Consider the following 22,880-nt stretch of genomic DNA (forward strand, 5'->3'; position numbering starts at 1 on the left):
GTTACTGACGAGAAGTGAAAATATGGTCTTGATTTCTGCTGCAGTTCTGGATTTATTTATTTTCATTTTCTTATTTATACTGCAGTTGTCTGCTGGTACTGACACTGCTGACTGTTTTCAGTGTGAAAATGTGCAATCAAAGCAAAAAAAAACAAACAAAAAAAAACAGTTACAAAGGACTGAATGGAGAACATGGTTTGTTATGTTTAAGTATCATTTCATCTGTATCGTGCCTGGATCCCATTTTCAGGTTCAGGAAACAACATGTTTTGTGTTTTTTTTGTGACTGGTATAAATACAGATATATGGTTATTCTCCTATTTGCAACCACGACAAGACGTCTTAGCATGCACAATTGAAACCTGTTGAAATAAATGACAATGGAGACAAAAAAACAAACAAAAAAAACAAACAAATGAAGATAACGCTGAGGCAAAAAAAAAGAAGAAAGAAACCGGACAAAAAGCACCATGTGTCTGGGAGGTGTGATATACCACAAAGGGTAGAACAGAAAGAGCCTGGGCGCTCTCCCTGCAGATCTGCCCAGCTTGTGTGGCACTTAACATCGTCGTCTTTGTATACAGAGCTTATAACAGTCATGCAAAGGGCACAGTATTATTCTAACAAGGCGCGAGAGAGAGAGAGAGAGAGAGAGAGAGAGAGAGAGAGAGAGAGAGAGAGAGAGAGAGAGAGAGAGAGAGAGAGAGAGAGAGATCAACAGAGACCTAAGAGAAAAAAAAAAAAAGACAGAAAGAAGACACGAAACAGGACGAAAAGGGAGGCACAATAACTCTTCCAGACGAAACGAGTGTGTTCTGTGTGAATTCTTATTCCTGACGCAGCAGCCCCCCCCCCCAATATGAAAAATATCAGACTGTACATACAGACTTGTGTGGAATAAACTGACTTTTGCTTTAGTTTCTCACGGCTAAGGCAGAAATTGACGGTGAAACTTCCCGACGCACCTTGTAACTTGGTGCATTTACACACAAACTGACATCTTACTGAAGCCAATGAGAAATGAAAACGGGCGTTTCTTTTTCAATGTTTTTAATAATAAGAAAAAAAAGGTTATAAATTCATTTGATTCCCCTTCTATCGTCACTCTTGGCATTAAAATATCTTAAGACTCTTTATATATATTTATATGTATATGTATATATTTGCATTTGGGCCTTCTGTGTGAGTGTTTTAAGGATTTAAATACAAGGTCGTTGATAAAATATTGATCCTCGTCAACACCAAAAGTGATGGCTTGTGGCCTGCAAAGTCTCTGGATGATTATGTGATTTCATTGCATAAATCAGTTAATTTCATTTGGGTTTTTTCCTTTCTTCCAAAGACATAAAGAGAGAAAAAAGAGAAGAGATATCCCTTGTAACAGTGCAACTAAGGTTAGAAAATTCAAAAGACCTTTTGTTTTTAATGATTCTTAGAAGTAATATACTGTTGTTTGTGCAATGTAGGCAGAGTTATAACCACGACAGTTGCACCAAAAAAGAAACCACAACAGCGAGTCTATCACTGACATCAAAATGTCTTGAATAGGATTAGCCAGAGCCACACGCCTTTGAGACACACAAAAAATTGTTTATCTTGGCTTCAAACACAAAAAACCACCCCCAAAACTGTAAAAGCTGTGATGTGACACCCCCCCTACTCTTCACCTCCGAGGGGAGAGAGAGAGAGAGAGAGAGAGAGAGGGAGAGGGAGAGAGAGAAAAAAGAAAAAGAAAAAGGGACAGAGAAGGATTGATTGATTGATTGATTCCTGACGCCATTCCTGAGCAAAGTGGACTTGACGAGTGAGACCCAAGGAATCCAGGTGATGTGGACAATAGGAGAGGGGGAAAAAAACAAAAGCAAAAACAAAACAAAAGTCACAGCAACAGTGTGGAGGCGGGGAGGAGCAGTGGCAACGCAGAAGCCAGTCCACAGAGCAATCTGGAGGGAGAAGAAACAGTGACGTGTGTGAAGAGCTATTTAATGTCAGTCATTGATATAGTGACAGTTACAACGAGACTGAGTGCAACCCTGATCAATATCACTAATTAAACATCTTGTGCACTTAATACACTGTTATCTGTTTTTATCCAAAGACACTTAATTTGAAAAACAGAAATGTTTGACTAATTAAACTGCGATCAAAAGTTCATATTTAAGACCCAATGGCAACAAAAGTCAGTACGAGCTTCATTAGTGAGATTCCATTCAATTATTTATTTTAATGTTTTGCACATTGGTCTTTATTTTTGAGGACAGATTTGATCCTCCTGCTCTGCCGTTCTTTACAGAAGATTCTTTTCAGCTGCTCTTGTTTCCACTTTAAAAATTACTCCACAAGGTGAATTATTGGATTCAAATCAGGGGATCTACCTGACCATTTCATAGTTTTCACTTTTTTTCCTCCTTTAAAAACTCTTTGATCTTTGTCGTCTTTTCATTTGGTATTTGGGTTTAAAAACGTTAATTCATAGTCCTCTCTCCTACACCTGTGACCACTGCAACACAGGTGTTCTCACTTCTGTTGCAATGAGGTTGTAGCTTGGGAACCGCATTTTCAATGTAGTCTATCTAACCCGTCGGTTTGTATTATACATAAGATCAAATGTTCAACACGTCAAGTTAAATACAATTATCTTAAGATGCAACGATTTTGTATCACTTAAAAGATCACTGTGTAGGGCGTAGGGGGATCTATTGACAGAAGCTGAATATAATATTCATAATTATGATTTCATTAGTGTATAATCACCTGAAACTAAGAACTGTTGTGTTCTCGTTAGCTTCGAATGAGCAGGACCTCTTCCACAGAGCCTGACACGTTAGAGCGTCATGTTTCTACAGTAGCCCAGGACGGACGGAGGGTCTTCAACGTATTCACGTTCCCTGACGGCCACCGCAGCTTCTTCCACATGCTTAGAAAAGGAGTGGCGACGTAATCGAGTGTTCAGTTGTTTGCAATCTGCAACCTCACCACTAGATGCCACTAAATCCTTCACACTGGTCCTTAAGGACTTTGCACTGGGGCGTACTCAGTTTTGTTGTATACTGTATACACAATATGTTTTGTTTTGCAGCTGATAATCATTAGAATATAGATAGTTTATGAGAGATTTTACATTTGCTTTGGGACAAATTCAAATTCAAAACTGTGAATTTTGCTGTTGTGTCTGGATGGAAACTGAATATCACTCTTGCATGTTTTCTGTTTCCTGTCCAATATTCAAAATAAGCAAAATACAAAACAAAACCCGAACCCTTTTTTGTGCAGTGTCATGCAATCCAGTACAACAGCTCAGCCACACATTGTATCTGTGTGAAGCTTGTAACATTCAGCTTTTGTTCAAGTCCGTCAAGAGGCGTTTATTCAGCTATATGTTTATTACTGAGGAAACATCACTGCAACTTAACAAAAAATCTTATTTACATTTTTTTTAATTAAACCAATTAATACTTGTAAAAGTGAGCAATTATTAAACACATATAATATTATCTTATAATTATCTTATCTAATAAACCTCCCATTAACTTTGGCTTCTGCTTTGATCCCATTAATGAGACATTTATCAACTCACCTGGATTATATTAATTAACATGTTATTGCAGCTGCAACCTCTTTAATAATTTATGAAGTTACAGCTCCGTTAACAAGAGTTACAGATACTGAGGTAAGTTATTATGAATCATAATTTATGATGACGTGCAGAATACACTTTAAAGAGAGCGGTCTGATTTACTTGGTGCTGCTCTAATTCAGTCCCTTCCAGCGGACTCATGTTATGCATCACAATGCAGCAGCCAGCAAACACAGCAATTACATACGCTGAGACAAAAGCAGATGAGAGGCTGATAGTTATTATCACAACAAGGGTCGTGTGAGGGAGCAGCTGCTGTTTCGCAGTGATCAGGAGGGAACGTGTGTGATATATTTAACAGTATTTGTTTTCGAAAGGTTTTGACCAGTATTGATTGTTCTGACCTACAGTATAGTATAAAAAATTATCACTACAGAATAGTGATATTTTGTGTTTTCATTCAATATTTTAACCCTCCGCTCTCTCCGAAACTGCATTAAGAATCTTCACTTACAATCAGATGAATATGTTTCTTATAGGATTTATATTCGTCTAACAGCACGCTAACTCAGAGCAGCTAATTATACTTAGTATAAAGGCAGGGAAACTGCTCATCCCTTGAATAAAGAATTACAATGCAAAAACATTACTATGGTAGAGACTCCGATTATTTAGCGCAATCCCAGGGCAGATTACTGTGTCAAAAATGTCAATCTGATCATTTCGGACGTAAAATTATAAAAACAAAAAACACAAAAACACTACTTGCTAGTGGTCACTCACAGACAGTTTGAGAAACACTAAATTTTAAACATGAACTTGATTTTAACAAATTTAGTAAATAAGATTATGACATTGGAAGTCAGCTTTCTGTACTTGACACAGCTCAGATGGTAGAAAACAAACAAAACAGCATTGAGGTACAATCTGTCTCTCTAAACAAACTGAACAACTGAGTCCATTCTGAAATAAAACATGGTGGTTTGGTGGAAATCCTCCAAATCAAGGATATTCGTGTGTTTAACATTCAAGTGCCATAAAACTGTGTCACATACATTTTTTATCGTTTAAATTTCCTGTCAGTTTCTAAAGGAAACAAGTCACCTCAGGGCTTACATTTATCTTTGGATATGTTGTTCTCAAAGCTAGAGGTCAGTCCTGCCTCCAGAGGCTCAGCTACAACTTAAAATATCTGAATACAGGCACCTGTTTCAGGTTTTGCTTTGAATACAAACAGACAGCGATAACACAGAATTATACTTGTTGGTGTACCTTTAAACTGCCAGTTCACATAGACAATGTTTTAAAGTGGTGTTGCCCTTGTGAAGTACCTCTGCTTCACACTCTACACAAGCTAAATTTAAATCTGTATCTGTGAGGTCCTTACTTCAGCTCTTAAGTGTTGTTGTCAAATTTAAGATTAGAATTTAAAGCTGCAAAAACACCATTAACTTGGAACATTATAGTGTAAAGTAGTTTTCATGATGGACTCTCAACTCCTCTGTGTTTTTAAAGCAGCGGAGGCAGGAACATCTGACTATGACGCGGATCTCCCTGATCTTTCCGACCTTGGAAACTCTGTTTCAAAACGTCGGTACTGGTAACGGCGATATTGTTCCGTACCTGCAGCTCTGAACACCGTCCCTCTCCGGGTTTATGTTGGTGTTCAGGTTCGAGACTGTGGACTGCAGTGATGAGGACTTACCTGTGCGAGATGTTAGGACCTAAAGCCGGGTTGGAAACGCGCAGTTTCTTCAAAGATGAGCTCCTTCAGTGTCTCTTTGGGTAGGTCGTCCAGCTCCATGTCAAACTTAAACGGAGCCTCAGCAACAGGCTGCACGGGGCGGCAGAGAAGACGTGGACGTAAACGTACAGTGGAGACTTGAGCTTGATCACCACTAAAACAATCTGTTCTGAACTGAACCGTTCAGAGATTCCTTTGTAACATTAGAAAGTATAAAACATGACAACAGGCCTGTTTAGCACAAGCTGACATGTAACAGGCCAACGTCACCGTCTCACCTCATCTGTGGGGTCGTAATATTGCTCCAGGTAAGGGTGCGCCAGGGCCTCCTCCACCTCGATCCTCTTGTGAGGGTTAAAGGTCAACATCTTGTCCAACAGGTCCAGAGCTTCAGCACAAAAAACACAACAGCAAGAATGTGAATACTGACAAATTACTGATTTGAAATCTAATATTCCTGCAAGATACCAAACTATTAGGGATTAAATCTACATATTTTTAGTTGCACCTCCCTCCTGTCCAAGCTTCACTCTCACTAGAATTCAAAGCATTTGACTCAACGATGTTTTAATGTGAGTGAAGCTTGAGGATAAAACAATAAATTCTTATTCATATTCACCCATTTCCTTCATCACTTGGAATGTCCCTATCCTTTCCTACATTCTTTCCCTGTTGGCCTGTGGATATAAAGTGATATTTTGTGCAGGAATTCCCTCAGGAAGTTGGTTAGCAGAGGTGACCCCTCCCCTGTCTGCAGCCTGCAGAGCTCACACAGTTCAATTTGAGACTTTAAGAGTTTTATTTAATACCACATGAAATTAAATCTAATGCTTTTTTCACAATCATACTGGCCAGAATGTCCAAGTATGATGGGGACAATAAGGTCGAGAATTATATCACATTTGATCAGTTCTTCACAGCAGTGTATAACAATGATTTCTAATGATATAATTAATTAAATGAATGTGTCCTGGACCAAGATATGTGGCAAAAAAATGGATGGAAGGATTAATCAGTTAAAATGATATGTGGATATGTTAATTTAAGTTTTGCTAACATCAACCTTTTCCCATTATGAGCCGATACTGACTGAAACTCTGTGTGCACAACCCACCGCTGCAGCAATCCCACCTTTAGGTTACAGGTGTTTAACGTCTCTTGACAGAGCACAGTCACTTACAAAAACATTTTATATCCGACGTTAAGACTTTTCGAGGCCTGCAGATAGGTTGAGTATCACCTCAGAAACTTTCATGATGATCTACAAATAAGCAGGAATTGTGTTGCTGTCCAGGCTTCTGACCTTTTGGATCAGCGTTGGGGAAGAGGCGGTTCCACGGCACTTTGCAGCGCAAAGGCAGCGACAACAGATAGTTCCTGGCCTTAATGTTGATGATGCAGTTGAGATCCTCCTGAGAGGGAGAACCCAGGATCCCTGAGGGACAAAGAAGAAATACTTTCTGAGTGCACAGCTCTAAATGAAAGACACTAATTCTCAAGAAGTTCTTGAGTTATGTGAGGACGTTTTGTTGAGCAAAAATTACAACAGAAAAAAAAGACAGATGAGAGAAGCAATATGTGGTCTAGCACCAAGACACAAAAAGTACAACTTGTTAAATGCACATTAACAGCTACAGTATCTATGGACTGGAACCAGGAAGCTGCTGCTACTGACAGAGAGTGTGAAATTTTAACTCAAGTCGAAAGTTGTCAAACTTTTATGCAAACTACACTGACACTGCATTTGTCTCAACTTAAAGTAAAACATGAAGTTGTTAAAATATGCCACAACTATTGTGATATACTTATTTTAAATATCTATTATCCAGATTAGCTGATTTTTACCATTAAGCTACATAAACACTATCATTTCAAAGTAAATAACTATATCTAATAGCAAACACTCAACTAATATCAGTGATTCAGAATATAATTATAATTATGGAAAAAATAATGTATTCTGCTTTTACAATGAATAAATTGAGAATGACTGGAATAAACCTGTACTTTTTGTGAAAATATATTGTTCTTATTTAAAAACACCCGTTCACATCAACGACACAAATGATGGCAGGTTTGATAATAAAAAGTTCAGGTGTTTGTTACTTTGAGCTTTAACACAAATGACACCGGACTGAATGTTATGTTTTGATAATTTATTAATCGTTTAAGTCTCTTAAAACGCAGAAGGAGTGATGGTATCACATCTTCAAATACAAGGATCGCTGTTTTTCAGAGTCCTACACCTACAGCAACCCTGACCATACTTTATAGTAAACATTAATTGATTAATTGAGAAAATGATCTGCAGATTAAACTAACAAATTGACATTTTGACTAATAAATGTCAAAAAACGATTGAAGCTGATTAATTAAAGGATAGTACTACAATACCAGTGACAGAATAATTACCCAAAATGTGGTTAAGCTGATCCAAGTAGTGCTTCCCAGGAAAGATTGGCCTGTTGGACAACATCTCAGCCAGGATGCAACCTACTGACCAGATGTCTATGGACTTGGTGTAGCCCTGAGAGGGAGGGGCAGAAAGACACAGTCATGACCACAGTGTATATAAAGTCAATTTAATATAAATTGGTGGACATTAACAAAGAATGAGATGAATGCAAACAGGATTAAGTAACATTATTAAGTAGCAGGAACAATAAAGCCTTTATTCTGGTGTTAGTGTCTCACTCTTCTAACTGTTAAACTGTGTTCGATTATCTGCAGGATTCAAAGCTAAAGTTAAGATTTAAATTAAAAATGTAGGAGCATTGTAATGTAACCTGATATCAAATACAAGACACATCTAACATACAGGTGCAGCGTGTTTTTCTTGTTTGTATTCTCTGACGTGACGATAAACAAGAGAAACACACTGCGCCTGTATAGTCCACGTTTCCCCAACATTAAATTAAAATACAGGACTGAGGAGTGAACCAAAAACAGATCAGATCGTCCTCGTGTGAAAATACTCGAGTGGCAAAACAAACAAAGAAACAAAAACAAGCGTTTTCAACTCATCCTTTCATCCCCGACTGTTGACATGTCAACACGTCACGGCAGGTGAGGGCGCTCACCTTGGAGTTGAGCATGATCTCAGGTGCTCGGTACCAACGAGTGGCTACATACTCTGTGAGGAAACCAGTGTGATCGTGGTCGGGATCGGCCACACGAGCCAAACCGAAGTCACAGATCTGCAGAGAGGTGAGAGACGACACAGTGAACGGCTGCAACACTAGAGGACACGTGATCAGGTTTGTATTTGTCATGATAATATTGATCTTTAATGTATCAGTTTTCATGCTTTCCTCCTCAAACGTGAGGGTCAGTAACGCATGTAATGAAATGTGTGTTTTAGCATTGCGTAAGTTAACTAATCCTTTTTTATTAATAACAATACTTCACAGACAGAAAATAGTGCAATGCAGTGTTTCCTTGGAAGTATTTAGAGCATTATAGGACACCAAAATAAAAAGGTCTTTCTGCAACAAGGAAGACTAGATTTGGGAAATCTGTTTGAGACACTACCTTGAGATCACAGGTGGTGTTGAGCAGAAGGTTGGAAGGCTTCAGGTCGCGGTGCAGGACGTTGGCAGAGTGGATGTACTTGAGCCCTCGTAGGATCTGGTAGAGGAAGTAGCAGATGTGGTCGTTGCTCAGGTGCTGAGTCTTCAGGAGCTTGTACAGGTCTGTCTCCATGAGATCCTGGACAATATATCTGCACAGTTCCGAGTTAAAGAGCTCTTTTGACTTTAATATAGCGTAAACCACATTCCTAATAATATAGAGGCAATTTACAGGAAGCAATACAGAACTTAATCCTGTCCAGATTAGTCAACAAAGTCATAATCCATTATTTTCTGTTTATTTTTACAATGAGGACTGAATATAAGCTCCACTGAGAGGATGAAAAACCTTGTGCACAGCTGCATTTAATAAGATATCATCTATCAAATCATTACTAGCAAACTGAAGACATCGACATGAACTCTGAGAACTTGTGAGTGCTATTTTTATTTTTATTTTTTACCATTTTACAGACTAATAAACTATATATAAAATAAACTGAAGAATGATCGATAATGAAACTAATCGTTATTATGTGCCGGCAAATTTTTCAGTTAACAATAATATTGATTTTTGGTGATATTGCCCAGTTCCTGTATACAAACTGTATTTATGTTTCCTGGTGCAGGCAAAGACAATGAAAAACCTTGCATCATGCAGCTCAGACATTTTGATTTTGTTGTTGTTGTTGATGATGATGATGATGATGATGATGATGATGAGTATTTTGGGTAACTTCTCAATTCAGTACAATATCAAAGTCCCGGAGTTGTCAATGTGGTTAAATGAGTTGATGTTCTTATAGCAACAACATACTAATGTTGTATCTACAACTTCCCTAAATAAGCTCTTTCACCACAAGTTGTTTAACAAGGACCCAGAAGCTCATTTCTGTGAAAGAAAGATTTCTACCTGCAGAGGTTTTTGTTTCGGTGTTTGGATGAATGCTGTGTTATGTGGCATGCAGGAAGCTATAAGCTGAGGAGCTGTGTCCGTTTTGTTTTAGGTAAGACATTGTGTAAAACTGCATTATGACAGTGACTATGGACCCGAGCACTTTGCTACTGTTGCTGCTGGGCTACAGTGAAGAGCGTCTCTGCCAAATATACGATGACAGGTGGCTATTATGCAATAAAATACAACTGAAAACCCCTATTCAACTACAAACACTGGAGACTAAGACAAACCTCACTGATAAAACAAAGAAATCATTTCAAACTCCTGCATTAGAAACTTGAGGAAAACTGTCAAATACGAATATCTTAACACACTGTCAACTTCAAATATAAATGCCATCAAGCCCCAACCTGAAGGTTATAAATTCAGCTGCAGGCACATGACACACTTTACAACCTGTATGTGAAAGGATACACGTCCTTCATCTGGTCGATGGTCGGTGTGCGGATAATGTCATTGATTCCGATGATGTTCTCATGTTTGAAGCGCAGAAGGATTTTGATCTCTCTCAGGGTGCGCTGACAGTACGTCTGGTGCTCAAAAGGGCTGATCTTCTTAATGGCCACACGGATCTTGTTGTCCCGGTCATAGGCAGAGCTGAATTAAAAAACAAAAAGCCAGCAATTAGAAACCACTGGAGAAGGAACAAGACATTATTCAGACTTGTCTGAAAAACTTCACTGAAAAGATAACTTTGGGATTTTTTTTTAACCAGGTCCTTATTTTTTTGTTTTAGGATGTAAATGATTGATAAAAATCTTTAGAATCGGAGCAGTATTGAGGGAGAACGCTACACCCAGCAACTGCAGCAGCTGACCAGCAACCCACATGATTCAATAGGTAAAATTACTGCTTTTGTCAGTCAAGTCTGTTAGTGGTGGAACGGCTGTTTCTGGTTAAACAAAAAAGTATGTGTATAGGAATCCTATCCATAATGTTGACAGACACTTGTAATAAGTTTTACATGCAGTTTGAGCGGGGTCATAACATTTGATTAATCACCTGATCGATCAACAAACTGACTCCTAGAGTTCTGGCATGACAGTCCAATTTTACACTCTGTGGACAGTCAACTGATCCAAACATTGTGAGGATACAAGTTGCAGGTTCTGGTTATGCTGAAACGCAGATTAAAATGTGTAGAGTGAGTTTACACAAGTTACAAGATTAATAGAAATCCGCCAAGTCAGTCGGTTGTCCCCCCCTGTTTCAAATTAAAAGCCCTCTGCATAGTCGAGTAATTATGATTTCAGATGCTGATTCAAATGCTGTTTCCGTCCTGTGGTTTACCAGTGGAAAGCTCTGAATGTGATGTAGTAACAGCAGGAAATGTATGCATAAGCAATAGCATTAGCACAGTGAGGCTGCTGCAAGTATCTGTCAGATAAAAGAAGATAATGGCCACAGCCGTTTGGTTTAGCTCGATGACACACAGCTCAGTTGAGTTCACAGATCATCACTGCTTGGTTTCAGGTCTATAATACGGCAGGTCAGAGTGATTGTGCCCTGCTGAGAGGATGCGGTGAAATTGCATATGATCACGCAATGCCACAGCTCTTCACAACTTCACTACTTTAAATTTAGTTATTAATAAATTGCCAAACTCCAGGATTTTAATGACCAGAGTTGCATGAATTTGGCACTTCTGTATGTACACGCTACACAGCCTCGCAAACGAAACATGTCACTGTGTGCAAAGTGTGTTCGCTAATTTTCCTTTCAACATTGCCCATAATGTAACAATTCATATGACGGAGTGAGTGTGAATGTAAGCAGGCAGCTCAGCCCCATTCTGCTCTACTGGCATCTGAAATCCAATAAAGAAAAGTGCAATGTAAACAGGAAATGATGAAGCATGTTTGCATGCATGGGGTTCCTGGGTCTGGCAGATCTCACAATAAAGCCAGACCCAGAGAAGGGTCAATAAGTTAATGCACAAAGCTTAGAAGGAATGTGCCTTTCATATCACGCATAACTTCACAACAGAGGTGATTTACTGTCAATGTCTGGTTTTTCAAAGTGAGAGAGACTGGTGTCAAATATAGTGCTAAAATGATTTTTTTTCTCATAATGCAAGTGTTGGATATAAAAAGAAAAAATCTGATGGTTTACTAACAATATTCAGACTCAAAAAATACATATTTGCTCTTAATACTCACTAAATCTTTCATGAGGAGACATGTCGGCCATTAGCTAGAAAAAGTTGAGATGAGATGTAAACAGGAAAAAAATACCAGCATAAAGACATAAAGGGGAGAAAAATGTGCTGTAAATCAGGAAAGGTTTTTGCCTGCAGGTCTTTTCTTTATAGAGGTGAAGCATCATCAAGTGCTAAAATGTTCCCTACAATCCTTTGAGAGCACTGTGTTTTGTTTACTCTGCATGTTTTAAATTGATTGACATTGTGCTACCATGTCTCTAGCGGCCAGCAGGTTCAGGTGTGTTTTGAGGGTTAGGACACATTATGACAATAATCATGATTCCGAGCAAAATGATATTAAAAAAAAAGAAAACCAACAAAAAGTTATTGTTATAAAAAATGTGTAAAAAAAAAAAAAAAAAATGTCTGACTGATTGTCCGAGTGCGTCTATACCCAGAGGGCTAATTGTTCACTTCCACTTTAAAATCTTGGCGCTGCCTGTAATGAGACACCTCCTCCACACTATAGAAATCATTCCAGGTACAGACATGTCTACACACTGTTGAATTTCAGGCTCTTTCCACTCGCTGTTTCAACTTTCTCATGCTCCCTCAGCCTGAGATATTTTCAATTCCCACACTATGGTATAAACCTGCAGCTTGCACGCCAACTTTAACTCCAAAAACCTGTTGTGTCAGTATTGTTTCCCAAAAAAATGAAACAAGAATCAAAAGATGTATGGGTGTTGCCTTCAAATTCGGCAACTTAATACGTTCATATAATTTGGGGTTTTTTGTATGGTTACAGAAATCCACCTATTTTCAAGTCTGTCACAAGAAATGACAATTTCTATTCTGCTTCTGGATTCACAAACTGGCCAGACGTCTTCAGTGCACAGGAAATGACACATCAAAACCAAGTCCAACTGTTCAACCACCGCCAACAAATGCAAATGACTGTTGCCAGCTTCCCAAGACTTTCTGGATCTCTACCTCAATCTGTTGCAACTTTGCTGCCATCTTAAAAACCAAAATTGCTTAACACAGCTGTAACTGCAGGATGACAAATTGAGAAAACTTGCATTATTAATGGTTTCCTTAAGTTCTCCAGATTCATCATTTACATGCATGGCCTTATTTCTGCACATTACAAACAACAGAAATGACTGAACAGCACCCACACAGTATGACAAAATAAGAAAATGAGTTGCTATAGTGATGAAGGGTGTAGGGAATGAAATGTAAACACAAGTGTGCCAGCCTTCTGCGAGGGAAATATGAGTGACCTTCCTTTCCACTTGTGTGAGAGGAGAGGGAGAGGGAGAGGGAGTGTGTGTGTGTGTGTGTGTGTGTGTGTGTGTGTGTGTGGGAGTGTGTGTGCGTGTGTGTGGGAGGAAACAGTTCTCCATGTAACTGCTCTACACCAGTAGATACCCTCATGTATTCAAAGCTGAAGTCTGATCCAGGACAGAGCCAGTTTGGCACAGACATACTGTATCCTCACAGTCAATGGTGCAGCCTCCACCAGCATTTGACACAGCACAATATTTTCTCACGCATGATATAAAGTCACAAAGAAAATGTCTTTACAATGCTATGCCATCTCCAAGTGTATGAGAACAAATTCGCAATTTGGCAAAAAATTCTTCATATAGATCAAATACAAACACTCTGCTGTCGGTTTATTAGCTCCACCTAGCTAAAACTAATGCAGTCTGACAGTAATCATATTCAGTTTCTATTGAAATTGAGAATGTAGGACAAAAATAAGTATTCAAACTATAATAATGTGTTGGAATGAAAAAACATCAGCCTATAATGGGTTATACTCTTTGTTAGCCAAAGTGATGGTGTCTTTAGGTTCCTGGGGAAATGTTAACAGGCAGTTTTTATTGTGTTATTACAGACCTTTTTTCCAACTGTTAAACTATTAACCCTATGATTCAAAATAATGATTAAAAAATTCAAAATAATTCACAGGTGAATGATAGCTGGAGCCATATTCATAACCCATTCATCAATTTAACAACACATGTAATTTAAAAATGAGTGTTGTGTAACTGTCTCATTTGCTGCAGAATCCTCACACACACAAGTCGTTGGTACGGGAGGTAATGAAAAGGACGTCAGTGGCTCCGTTTAGTGCAGAGAGAAGTGAGGACAATCTTTGTTCACACTACATTTCACCATGTTTACTGAGGCAAGCCCTTCAGTTCCTTGTTAGTTTGTCCAGACATGTAACACAAGGAACGTTTTGAGGAAGTACAAAGTACACCGAGTTGAGTGTGTAGTATCAGTGTACTGGGAGAGTCTCAGCCTTATCACTGGACTTTCATTTGTGAGGCTGCTGCTCTCCGGGACTCAGGACTTTTGAAATAAAAGCGATGACTTTGATCGTGGTTTCGTTACTGATGTAAATTTCTGGCTGAACACTCACATTCAGCTGACAGCGGCACCCGTCTTACACAGCCGACTGTAATGCCCCCGTGTGAGGAAGCAGGCAAAGGACTACTTATGTTTTGTTGCTATACTTAAGAGGTTGCATGCAACACACTGATGCTTGGACGAAGGTAGAGATTAACCAATTAGTCAAATCAGGAGAAAATGAATCCACCAAAAACAAGCAGAAATGCCCAAAATTCACTGCTTCCGCCTCTTCAAATGTGAATACTTTTTGTAACAAGCGCAAGAATTTTGGCTGCACACAACAAGTTATCTGTAGATGTTAACTTATTAACTTGTTGGGGCCAGATTTGCATGATAAATAAAAAGCTACACTATTACAAAAAAAGGTGTATAGTCCTGTCTTCTGACCTCTTGGTAACTTCAGATAAATTACTTGCAAAAATCAGTGTCCTCCAGCGCTCCAACTGACAAGTATTTTCATTATCGATTAATGTGCAGAATATTTTCTAGACTTATCGATCATTTGTTTTGTCTAGAAAATGTCAGAAAAAGTGAAAAGTGGCTGTTGGAATTAGCAACAGCCCAAGGTCCCGCCTTCACATGTGAAACAATTATCTGTCAATCGACTAATCAGCTGTAGTATCTTTTAATTTGCTTCTGAAACATTTTCATTGACGTGTTCAGTAACTTCTTTTGAATTGCATTTTGTCTTGTATATTACTTCTGAAATTATACTTTTATAGTAAGCCTTTTTACAACCTTTTCTAAACTTATCTGCATGTGTGTGCTACATTTAAGTTTTATAGCAAGGTTGGTTTGGTTTATGTTCCAAAATTAATTTGGGATATGTATGTTTTTCTTTTCTTTATGCATTTTGTTTTTCTAAAGTCCTTTGTACTTTGGTTTATTCATGTAGCACTTATCATCATTATTATCATTATTATTATTATTATATTGTAAATCTAGCTATAGAAACCCTATGTCACACTTTTGAAGGCACCTTTAGTAAATGTATTAGTGTCACAGATTGTAATTTAAATGACATACTTTCAGTGATAAAGATGCTCTGATGAAGAGAGCTGTACTGTGGTCTCTTCTGTGCATATTGAACAGAATATACTGAGATTACTTCCCTGTTTCCTCTGCTTCTGCACTGTTTTCTGAGCATGCTAAGGAGCGTGGAGGGGGGGCAGGGGGGAGTGAAGAAAGAGAGGAGGGGGGCTCTGTTTCCAAGGAGATGGAAATACAAGGCTTGACACTGCAGCCGCTGTGTTATGCAATAGGGCTGTTACCATGACAGTGTTCACGGGGTTGGGTTGAAGGAAGAAGGGGAAAAACTCACTGTGCTTTAGGGCAACATGTACAGAGAAAGAGCAGATATGACGTCCATGCACCAACTAGACAGACATCGCACAGTCCAATGGTTTGCGAAGAAATCAGAGTGTCAGGTTAGAAGGACAGGCTTCAAACAACACACTAGTGTGCAGTAAGGCTGTTTGTCTGTTGCATTAAGCAGTGGTACTGCAGGATTAGAGGCTCTCTGCATTTTGCTGTTTCAGGATTTCTGCAGGGTTCACAAAGTCAAATTTAAGATTTTTTTTTTTCACAACAGTATATAATTAATTTATCATGCAAATCACATCCACAAACAATTTTCCAGACAGTGTTTGCTTGTTTTGTCTGAGAGCAGCCCAAGACATTCAGTTTAATACCATGCAAGACAAAGAAATCAGCACATTCTCACAATTGAGGACTTAAAATCCAAATATTAGGTATTTTTATTTTTTTAAAAAATTACCTACAAGGTTGAATGATTGAAATGTGCATGAAATGAAAATATATTAATATTTATTTAATATCTAATTGAATATTTAATATTCAATTAGATGGGTCAATTGTCAGAAAACGTATCTACAACATCTAGTTGCTGTCACTTTTTATTCTAAATTCGAACATTCATTCGAATGTTGGGGGAATACAATCGAATATTTGACAGTTTACAGTCTAGTCATCCAGCAAAGGATGCTCTTAAATTACACTGTCGGCTTGATCTATGGCCAATCAAGCTAGTAATGTTGCGTTGTTTGCTACGACAATAGAGGACACTAGCGAGCAAAGCTGTCCTGAGCAAGACAATCACAACTTTGTCGACTCTGTATAAAGCAGCCGTCGTAACATTCAACAACAAATCTGCCCACAAAGTCCATTCGTCTGACTGACAACTATTCAGCATACTCAGCTTCAGTATGCCACCTGTCAGAAGAACGCCAGAACGCCATCAACGGTTAGAGATTCAGATTTATTCGAACAAACTGCATGTCTTTTAAACTTTTACATTGGAAGTTTTGGTACTTTCTGTTCTGTTACCATTGTGAACTAAATATCAACAAATTTTGGACCATTGGTCAGACAAAACAAGACAACTGAAAACATCACTTTGTGCTCTGAGAAACTATTGGGCTATTTTCTACTATTTTTTAGATATTCTATGGACCAAATGATTAAATGATGATGAAAAACTGCCATTTCAAATGTAAGCTGCATAATGTAACCTTACCCGTACATTTATATTGTTTCTTCCCCATATTTCCCTACCAGTAATCCACTTGACATGATTTTAATCCCAGACTCACAGATTTTACTATGTGAACTGATTTTTTTTTTCTCGTACTTATTCTACATTTCATTTGCTTCGACATATATTCTGTTATACTTCATCCATATTCTATTTCTGCACAAAGATCAATTAGTTAAATCTTTCTCAGAGCTGAGATAAATCACTTTCTATCACTAAGAGGTTTCCGTTGTTGTGTGTTCAACCAATATCACCTTATTAGCTTTAAGCAGAACAAAGAAAGATTTTTATCACAAAGGTATTAAGCCAAGTAAAAAAAAAAAAAAAAGAAAGCACATACTCAAGATGTAAATAAATTCTGCTTTTCATGTTTGGTCCCTTAAGGATTTATCTGTGTCTTTTTATCATCACGATACACATCCTGTTACTGTGCATACTAACAGCTATAATCAGTTGACTGCAAGGTGTTTGTGTTTACAAGAACATTACAATCAAACCTTGAATGGCTGTATGACAAGATGAGCTCTGTGATATTTTAGCTCTGCGATGGACTGGAAACCCGCCGTCTGCAGAATGCGTATTAAAATAAGCTCCACAGCAACATACAATGGACACTTCTTACACTATTCAAATGTTGCCTTGATGTGGTTGCTACTTTTTTCTTTTCCTGCCTTCACTAGAAAACTGCACAACTACACAAATCCATTTGTTTCACTTCACAGGGCTTCTGTAGGGTTCATCGGGTTAAACTTTAGACTCTTAAGATCCTCTTAATACAATGTAGAATAAAATTTAAAGCTTCCCAGCTGCTGTAGCGGCAGCAGTGACAGCGTTTGCTGCAGGTCTGACGGCGCCCACTGAAACTCCACAGAAAAGAGTTACAAAACCCACTGTCACAACGATCTCACTTGTAGTCTTACAGTAGGTGTTACATCTCCTGACAGCATATAATCACATAACCAAATATTTTATATCTAATATTACTGCCTACAACAGGAAAAAGACCAGATTTGAGACGGAAGTTAAATTTAAGACTTTGTAATAACTTTTAAGGCTTTGTTTTCGTTTTACAAGAAACTTACTTCAGTGCTTTGAGACTTTCTGAAACCTTCACAGACTGAAGAAACTCTGAGGAAGTGAATTGGAGGAAGCAACTTTTCCCTCCTTGCACTGTGCACACAACATGCATTGATGTTTGATGTTACTCTTTATAGATCCTCGCTGTCGTATGTAGTATTTTGTCACAGGGCAGCATCCAACTCATACTCGGGTTAATGTTTTATTTTATAAAAGTGCATACATCTTTTGCTGTTTATTATGTCCACCTCTGCAAGATCTGGATGGCTTACCCATCTTGGCTGCATGATGAAACCTGACATGATATTTAAATTACTTACATCAATACCAGTATATAGAAAACTTAACTTTGTGCTCTGGAAAATTCTGACCTTAATTGTAATTTTTTACTATTTTGTAATGTTTTATAGACCGAAAAACTAACCCAGTAATGATAATATCAAACAATAAGATAATCAGCAGATTAATAGACCATGAAAATAGTGATTTGTTTCCGCCTGAATTTTAAAAACCACAAGTCCAAGCCCAAATTTATTTACTTTACTATCATATATGACAAAGGAAACCATCAAATCCTCACATTTGGGAAGCTGGAAATAGTTTCTCAAATGTGAGATTAGTCAAGTAATACATTAGTCGATTGAGAGAAAATTAATCTGTCACTATTTTGACAATCAAATAATCATTTTAGTCAAAATGTAAAATATTTCCAGCTTCTCAAATATGAGGATTTGATGCTTTTCTTTGTGATAAATGATGATAAACTGAGTATCTATGGATTTTGGACTCTGTTGGTCAGACAAAACAAGACATTTAGAGGCCTCACCTTGGTCTGTGGAAAATGAATGAAATGAAAATAAATGTTGGGTGTAGCCTGAAAGAAAATCATGACTGTAAGAAAGTGAAAGTACAAATATGACAAGCTGCCCTTAAAACATGTTGCATAATTAGCGATGTGAGTTACTTGGTGTCACACTAGATTAGTAAATGGAAATGCTGTAATCTGCATGTGTTGAAAAATCAATAAATTAAAAATAAATAAAAAGTCTTCAATTATACCAATAAATAATCAGCAGATTAATCAATAAAAATAATGGTTAGTTGGTAAGCCACATATAAATATGTAAATTTCCCTGTTGTCGTTGTCTTAGCGCCTCATTCTTACACCGACTCTTATGAGCAGATCTGTGCTTTATCAACCCTGTTTGCCATGACAGCAGTTGTTGTTGTGTGTTGTATTGTTTTCAGTCATTATGACTGCACAGCAGCACACTTTTCTGGTTTCTTCAGATAGCAGCTAGGTTACACAACAGGCTTAAAACAGACAGCACAAGAACAAATAGCGCTAAATACAGATGTGAAAACTAATGCTTAGAAATTCACACTTGTCCTTATTCTGTCCATACCTTACGTTTGAATCCGTTATCGCGGCTACTAGCATAGCATCAGACTGAATTTATGCAGTTAATTTACCTGAAACCCTAAAGTAAACTAAGCTGAATGACATACTGATTACAGAGAACCTCACTGACATTAAAAGAAATGGCCCCTTTGTGCAAACCTTAAAACGCATGTCAACTCCATCCGATGCACTGCTCAATAACCACCCAGTTTACTGAGAGTATTAAAGGTAAACACAGGTTTGCTGACTGAGGCACACCAGTGATGAAAGCAGTGTAGCCCACACAGAGACAAACACTGTGAATACAGCACTGTCTAAGTACAGCAGCCCTCCTAGAAAAAGCACTTATCTTTTTTCTTTCCTTTATTCCTCTGCCTAAAAGCACGCTGCCACTCCCATATACTGTGTAACTGCTTTGTAACTTCCAGTGCTGACCAAACACTTGAACCTCGCTATCAATGTTTGAGCTTGTTATCAGCAAGGTCATAGATTCCATCGCCAGCCGAGTCTCTGCATTCAACCAGATTCACGTGGTGGTATTTTGCATACATCAAAATTCTGCCTATTAAATGAAGCACTCTCTCGTATCCCTGAATGAGGATGAACAATTAACACAAGAGCTGATAGGACAATACTTCTTAATAGTATTGTGCAACCGAAAATTTACAGTCCATCTCCATAAATGAGAATTTAATCTGACCGATGCGAGATGTTTCTTGTTGGATTAGCGTCACAGTCACCTCCTCAACAAGATCACCACCAAAAATTAAACTTTACACCAACTGAAACAAGTAGTCAATTTAACAATTAACTGATTAAGAGAAAATGTATCAACTATTTTTACAATTAATTCATTGTTTAAGTAATTTTTTCTAGCTAAAATACCAAACATAAACTGGTTTCAGCTTCATAATTGTGAGAATATGCTGCTTTTCTTTGTCTTATGTGACAGCAAATTAATTATCTTTTGGTTTTAGACTGATTGGACAAACAAGACATTTGAAGACATCACCTTGGGTTTTAGGAAACTGCAAAAAGTTTTCTGACATTTTATAGACCAGTCAATTAACAATCTTCATTTATTGCACCTTTTCATTAAAGTTGTTTAATAACGTTTCTCTCAGATTCGAGCTTTTCAATGTGAACAGTTGCAATTTTTCTGTTTTTATATTATTCTAAATTAAATATGTTGGGGTTTGGAAAAACAAGACTTCTGAAGGTGTCATCTTGGATATTTTTGGTCATTTCAAAGACTAAATATGACATATAAAAATGACAGATGAAAATAACTGATGTGTAGCATGAAAACTGTAAAAGAGAGCGAGAGAAGAATTCTACAACTGTTCACTTTCACTACAACCCTGCAAGAAAATCAACCACATCCGTTTGCTGACTCTCCATGAACGACCTAAACATAACCATGAATGTTTTAAGCTACAGAGGGGGTAAGACCCATGGTATTTCAAAGACAGAAAACTTGTTTCAATGTTGCATGTGCATGTAGGCACTTATGTTGCTCGTCTTTTCAGCATTTTAACATTTGACAAAAGTTGCAGCGGCAGGAAAACATGCACAAAAGAGGAAGGTCCTCCCTGAGTTTGTCAGTGATGTAATAACTAATTATTGCTTCGTGTCCAGCACAACTTAATCTAAAAGATGACAACACCCGTGTGTGTGTGTGTGTGTGTGTGTGTGTGTGTGTGTGTGTGTGTGTGTGTGTGTGTGTGTGTGTGTGTGTGTGTGGAGATGTAAATGCAACCTCAACTTCTGCAAGCATACTGTGACATTAAAATGAGACCAAGAGATACCATCAAAGCCGTCTGGCCACTAATGCAAATTTTACTTTGCATGCAATCACATCATTGTTTCCCCCTCACAGACACAGACACAGACACACAGACACAGACACAGACACACAGACACAGACACACAGACACAGACACACAGACACACAGACACACAGACACACAGAACTGTGTGTAACTTATTCAGAAGGGTTTGTGCTCACTTGGATTAGATTTCCTGAGAAATACATGGATGCAACAAGGGGCCAAGATGCAGCAACAGTGCAGCACTAAAATATTATGTCAGGCCCTGATGATGAACATGGATATCGGCTTCAATGCAACAAGCAGCAGTGTGCGTGAATGGTTTACGTGCTTGTTGAACCAGAAGTCATTGTGTTCATCTTGGCAGGCGTAATCACCCAAATTACACAAATTACATCTCCTTCTGAATTGCACAACAGGATCTCAGAGTGTCAAGGCTCTCATTCTCTCCTTCACTTTCCCATTGGCTGTGGAGTGGTGGTACTGATGTCAGAGGCAGAGGGGTTGCCATGGAGATGGGCGTCACGGTGTCATTTCAAGAGGACGGCTCATGGCAGGATGAAGCGGAGCATCAGCAACAGTGGAGAATCAGGATGGTCAAGGAGTCGATATCACACGGGTGACAACAACATTTAATTAAAAGTCACAGTTTATAATGAAATGTTAACTAAAGATGAGTTTACTGTATATGAAATGTATCAGTGGTGGCCAATACCAATATTTGTTTTGATAATTTAAGTTAAATCAAGTTAGTTAGTTAAATTAGTTAAATTATAAAATTAAACCAAAACAAAATGTCCCGTGGAGCTTTGCCTGGACCCTACACATGCTCATTATCAGACTGCATGTAAATTTAGTGCATATATTGTAGCACAGACTTATGTAACAACTTGATCTCATGATGCTTTTTTTCACATAAGTAAAGAAAACAGAAACGGGGCCGAAGCATTTGCTGGTTTTTCTCTGTTTTATCATGGATCATTTACCACATTTGGCTTTTTGAGAAGCTGAAATCAGACAATTTAAACTTTTTTTTTTTCTTAAATTTCGTGTTCATTTTCTAATCAACTGCAGCTCTAAAACAATTAATTGTCTAAATATAATGGAATGATTAAGAGAATTAAAATAACTCTTAGTTGCACAACTAAAACAAAACAAAGTTTTTACAACTTTACCTTTTAGGCCAACTGGTTTCAAATTAAAAGAAAGCTTGATTTGAGTTCTAATGATGTGTTCAGGTCCCATCAGATTTACTGCAACTATGAGCGCTGAATGACAAAATGCTGCTCACATGAATCTGCTTTTTATACCTGCATTACAACTCAAACAAACGTGTTAAAAACCCACAGTAAACATGGCGCCAAATCCACCTATATTAGTAAAATCTACATTCCTTACTGTCAATTATCTTGGGAGGCACCGATCCGATACACTGGATCACTATCTGCAACAATAATGATCGTAAAAAGCAGATCAGGTATCAGCCATGACATAACCGGTCAATGTTAAATACAGCTGTGAGATTTCCTCTGGGGCTGAACAATTAGTTATTATCAAAACTACAATATGACCAAGTGCAATATCCAAACCACAGGAAATGCAG

At 38.0% G+C, this 22,880-nt stretch overlaps 1 protein-coding gene across 1 annotated transcript in view; it reads right to left on the bottom strand.

Moving 5' to 3' along the window:
• Nucleotides 1–22,880, bottom strand: part of mapk1 (mitogen-activated protein kinase 1) — a 32,074-nt gene that overhangs the window by 2,542 nt on the left and 6,652 nt on the right. The window contains exons 2-9 of the mRNA XM_056376013.1: nt 10,263–10,445; nt 8,853–9,042; nt 8,402–8,518; nt 7,734–7,848; nt 6,625–6,756; nt 5,600–5,709; nt 5,283–5,411; nt 1–1,943 (exon numbers count right to left, since the gene is read on the bottom strand). The exon at nt 1–1,943 is cut by the window's left edge and continues 2,542 nt beyond it. Of these exons, the coding sequence (XP_056231988.1) occupies nt 5,295–5,411; nt 5,600–5,709; nt 6,625–6,756; nt 7,734–7,848; nt 8,402–8,518; nt 8,853–9,042; nt 10,263–10,445 (964 nt within the window). The 3' untranslated portion in view covers nt 1–1,943; nt 5,283–5,294. The remainder of the gene's footprint in view (nt 1,944–5,282; nt 5,412–5,599; nt 5,710–6,624; nt 6,757–7,733; nt 7,849–8,401; nt 8,519–8,852; nt 9,043–10,262; nt 10,446–22,880) is intronic.

The sequence above is a fragment of the Seriola aureovittata genome, chromosome 5 (genome assembly GCF_021018895.1).
Source record: "Seriola aureovittata isolate HTS-2021-v1 ecotype China chromosome 5, ASM2101889v1, whole genome shotgun sequence".
Classification (NCBI taxonomy): Eukaryota; Metazoa; Chordata; class Actinopteri; order Carangiformes; family Carangidae; genus Seriola; species Seriola aureovittata.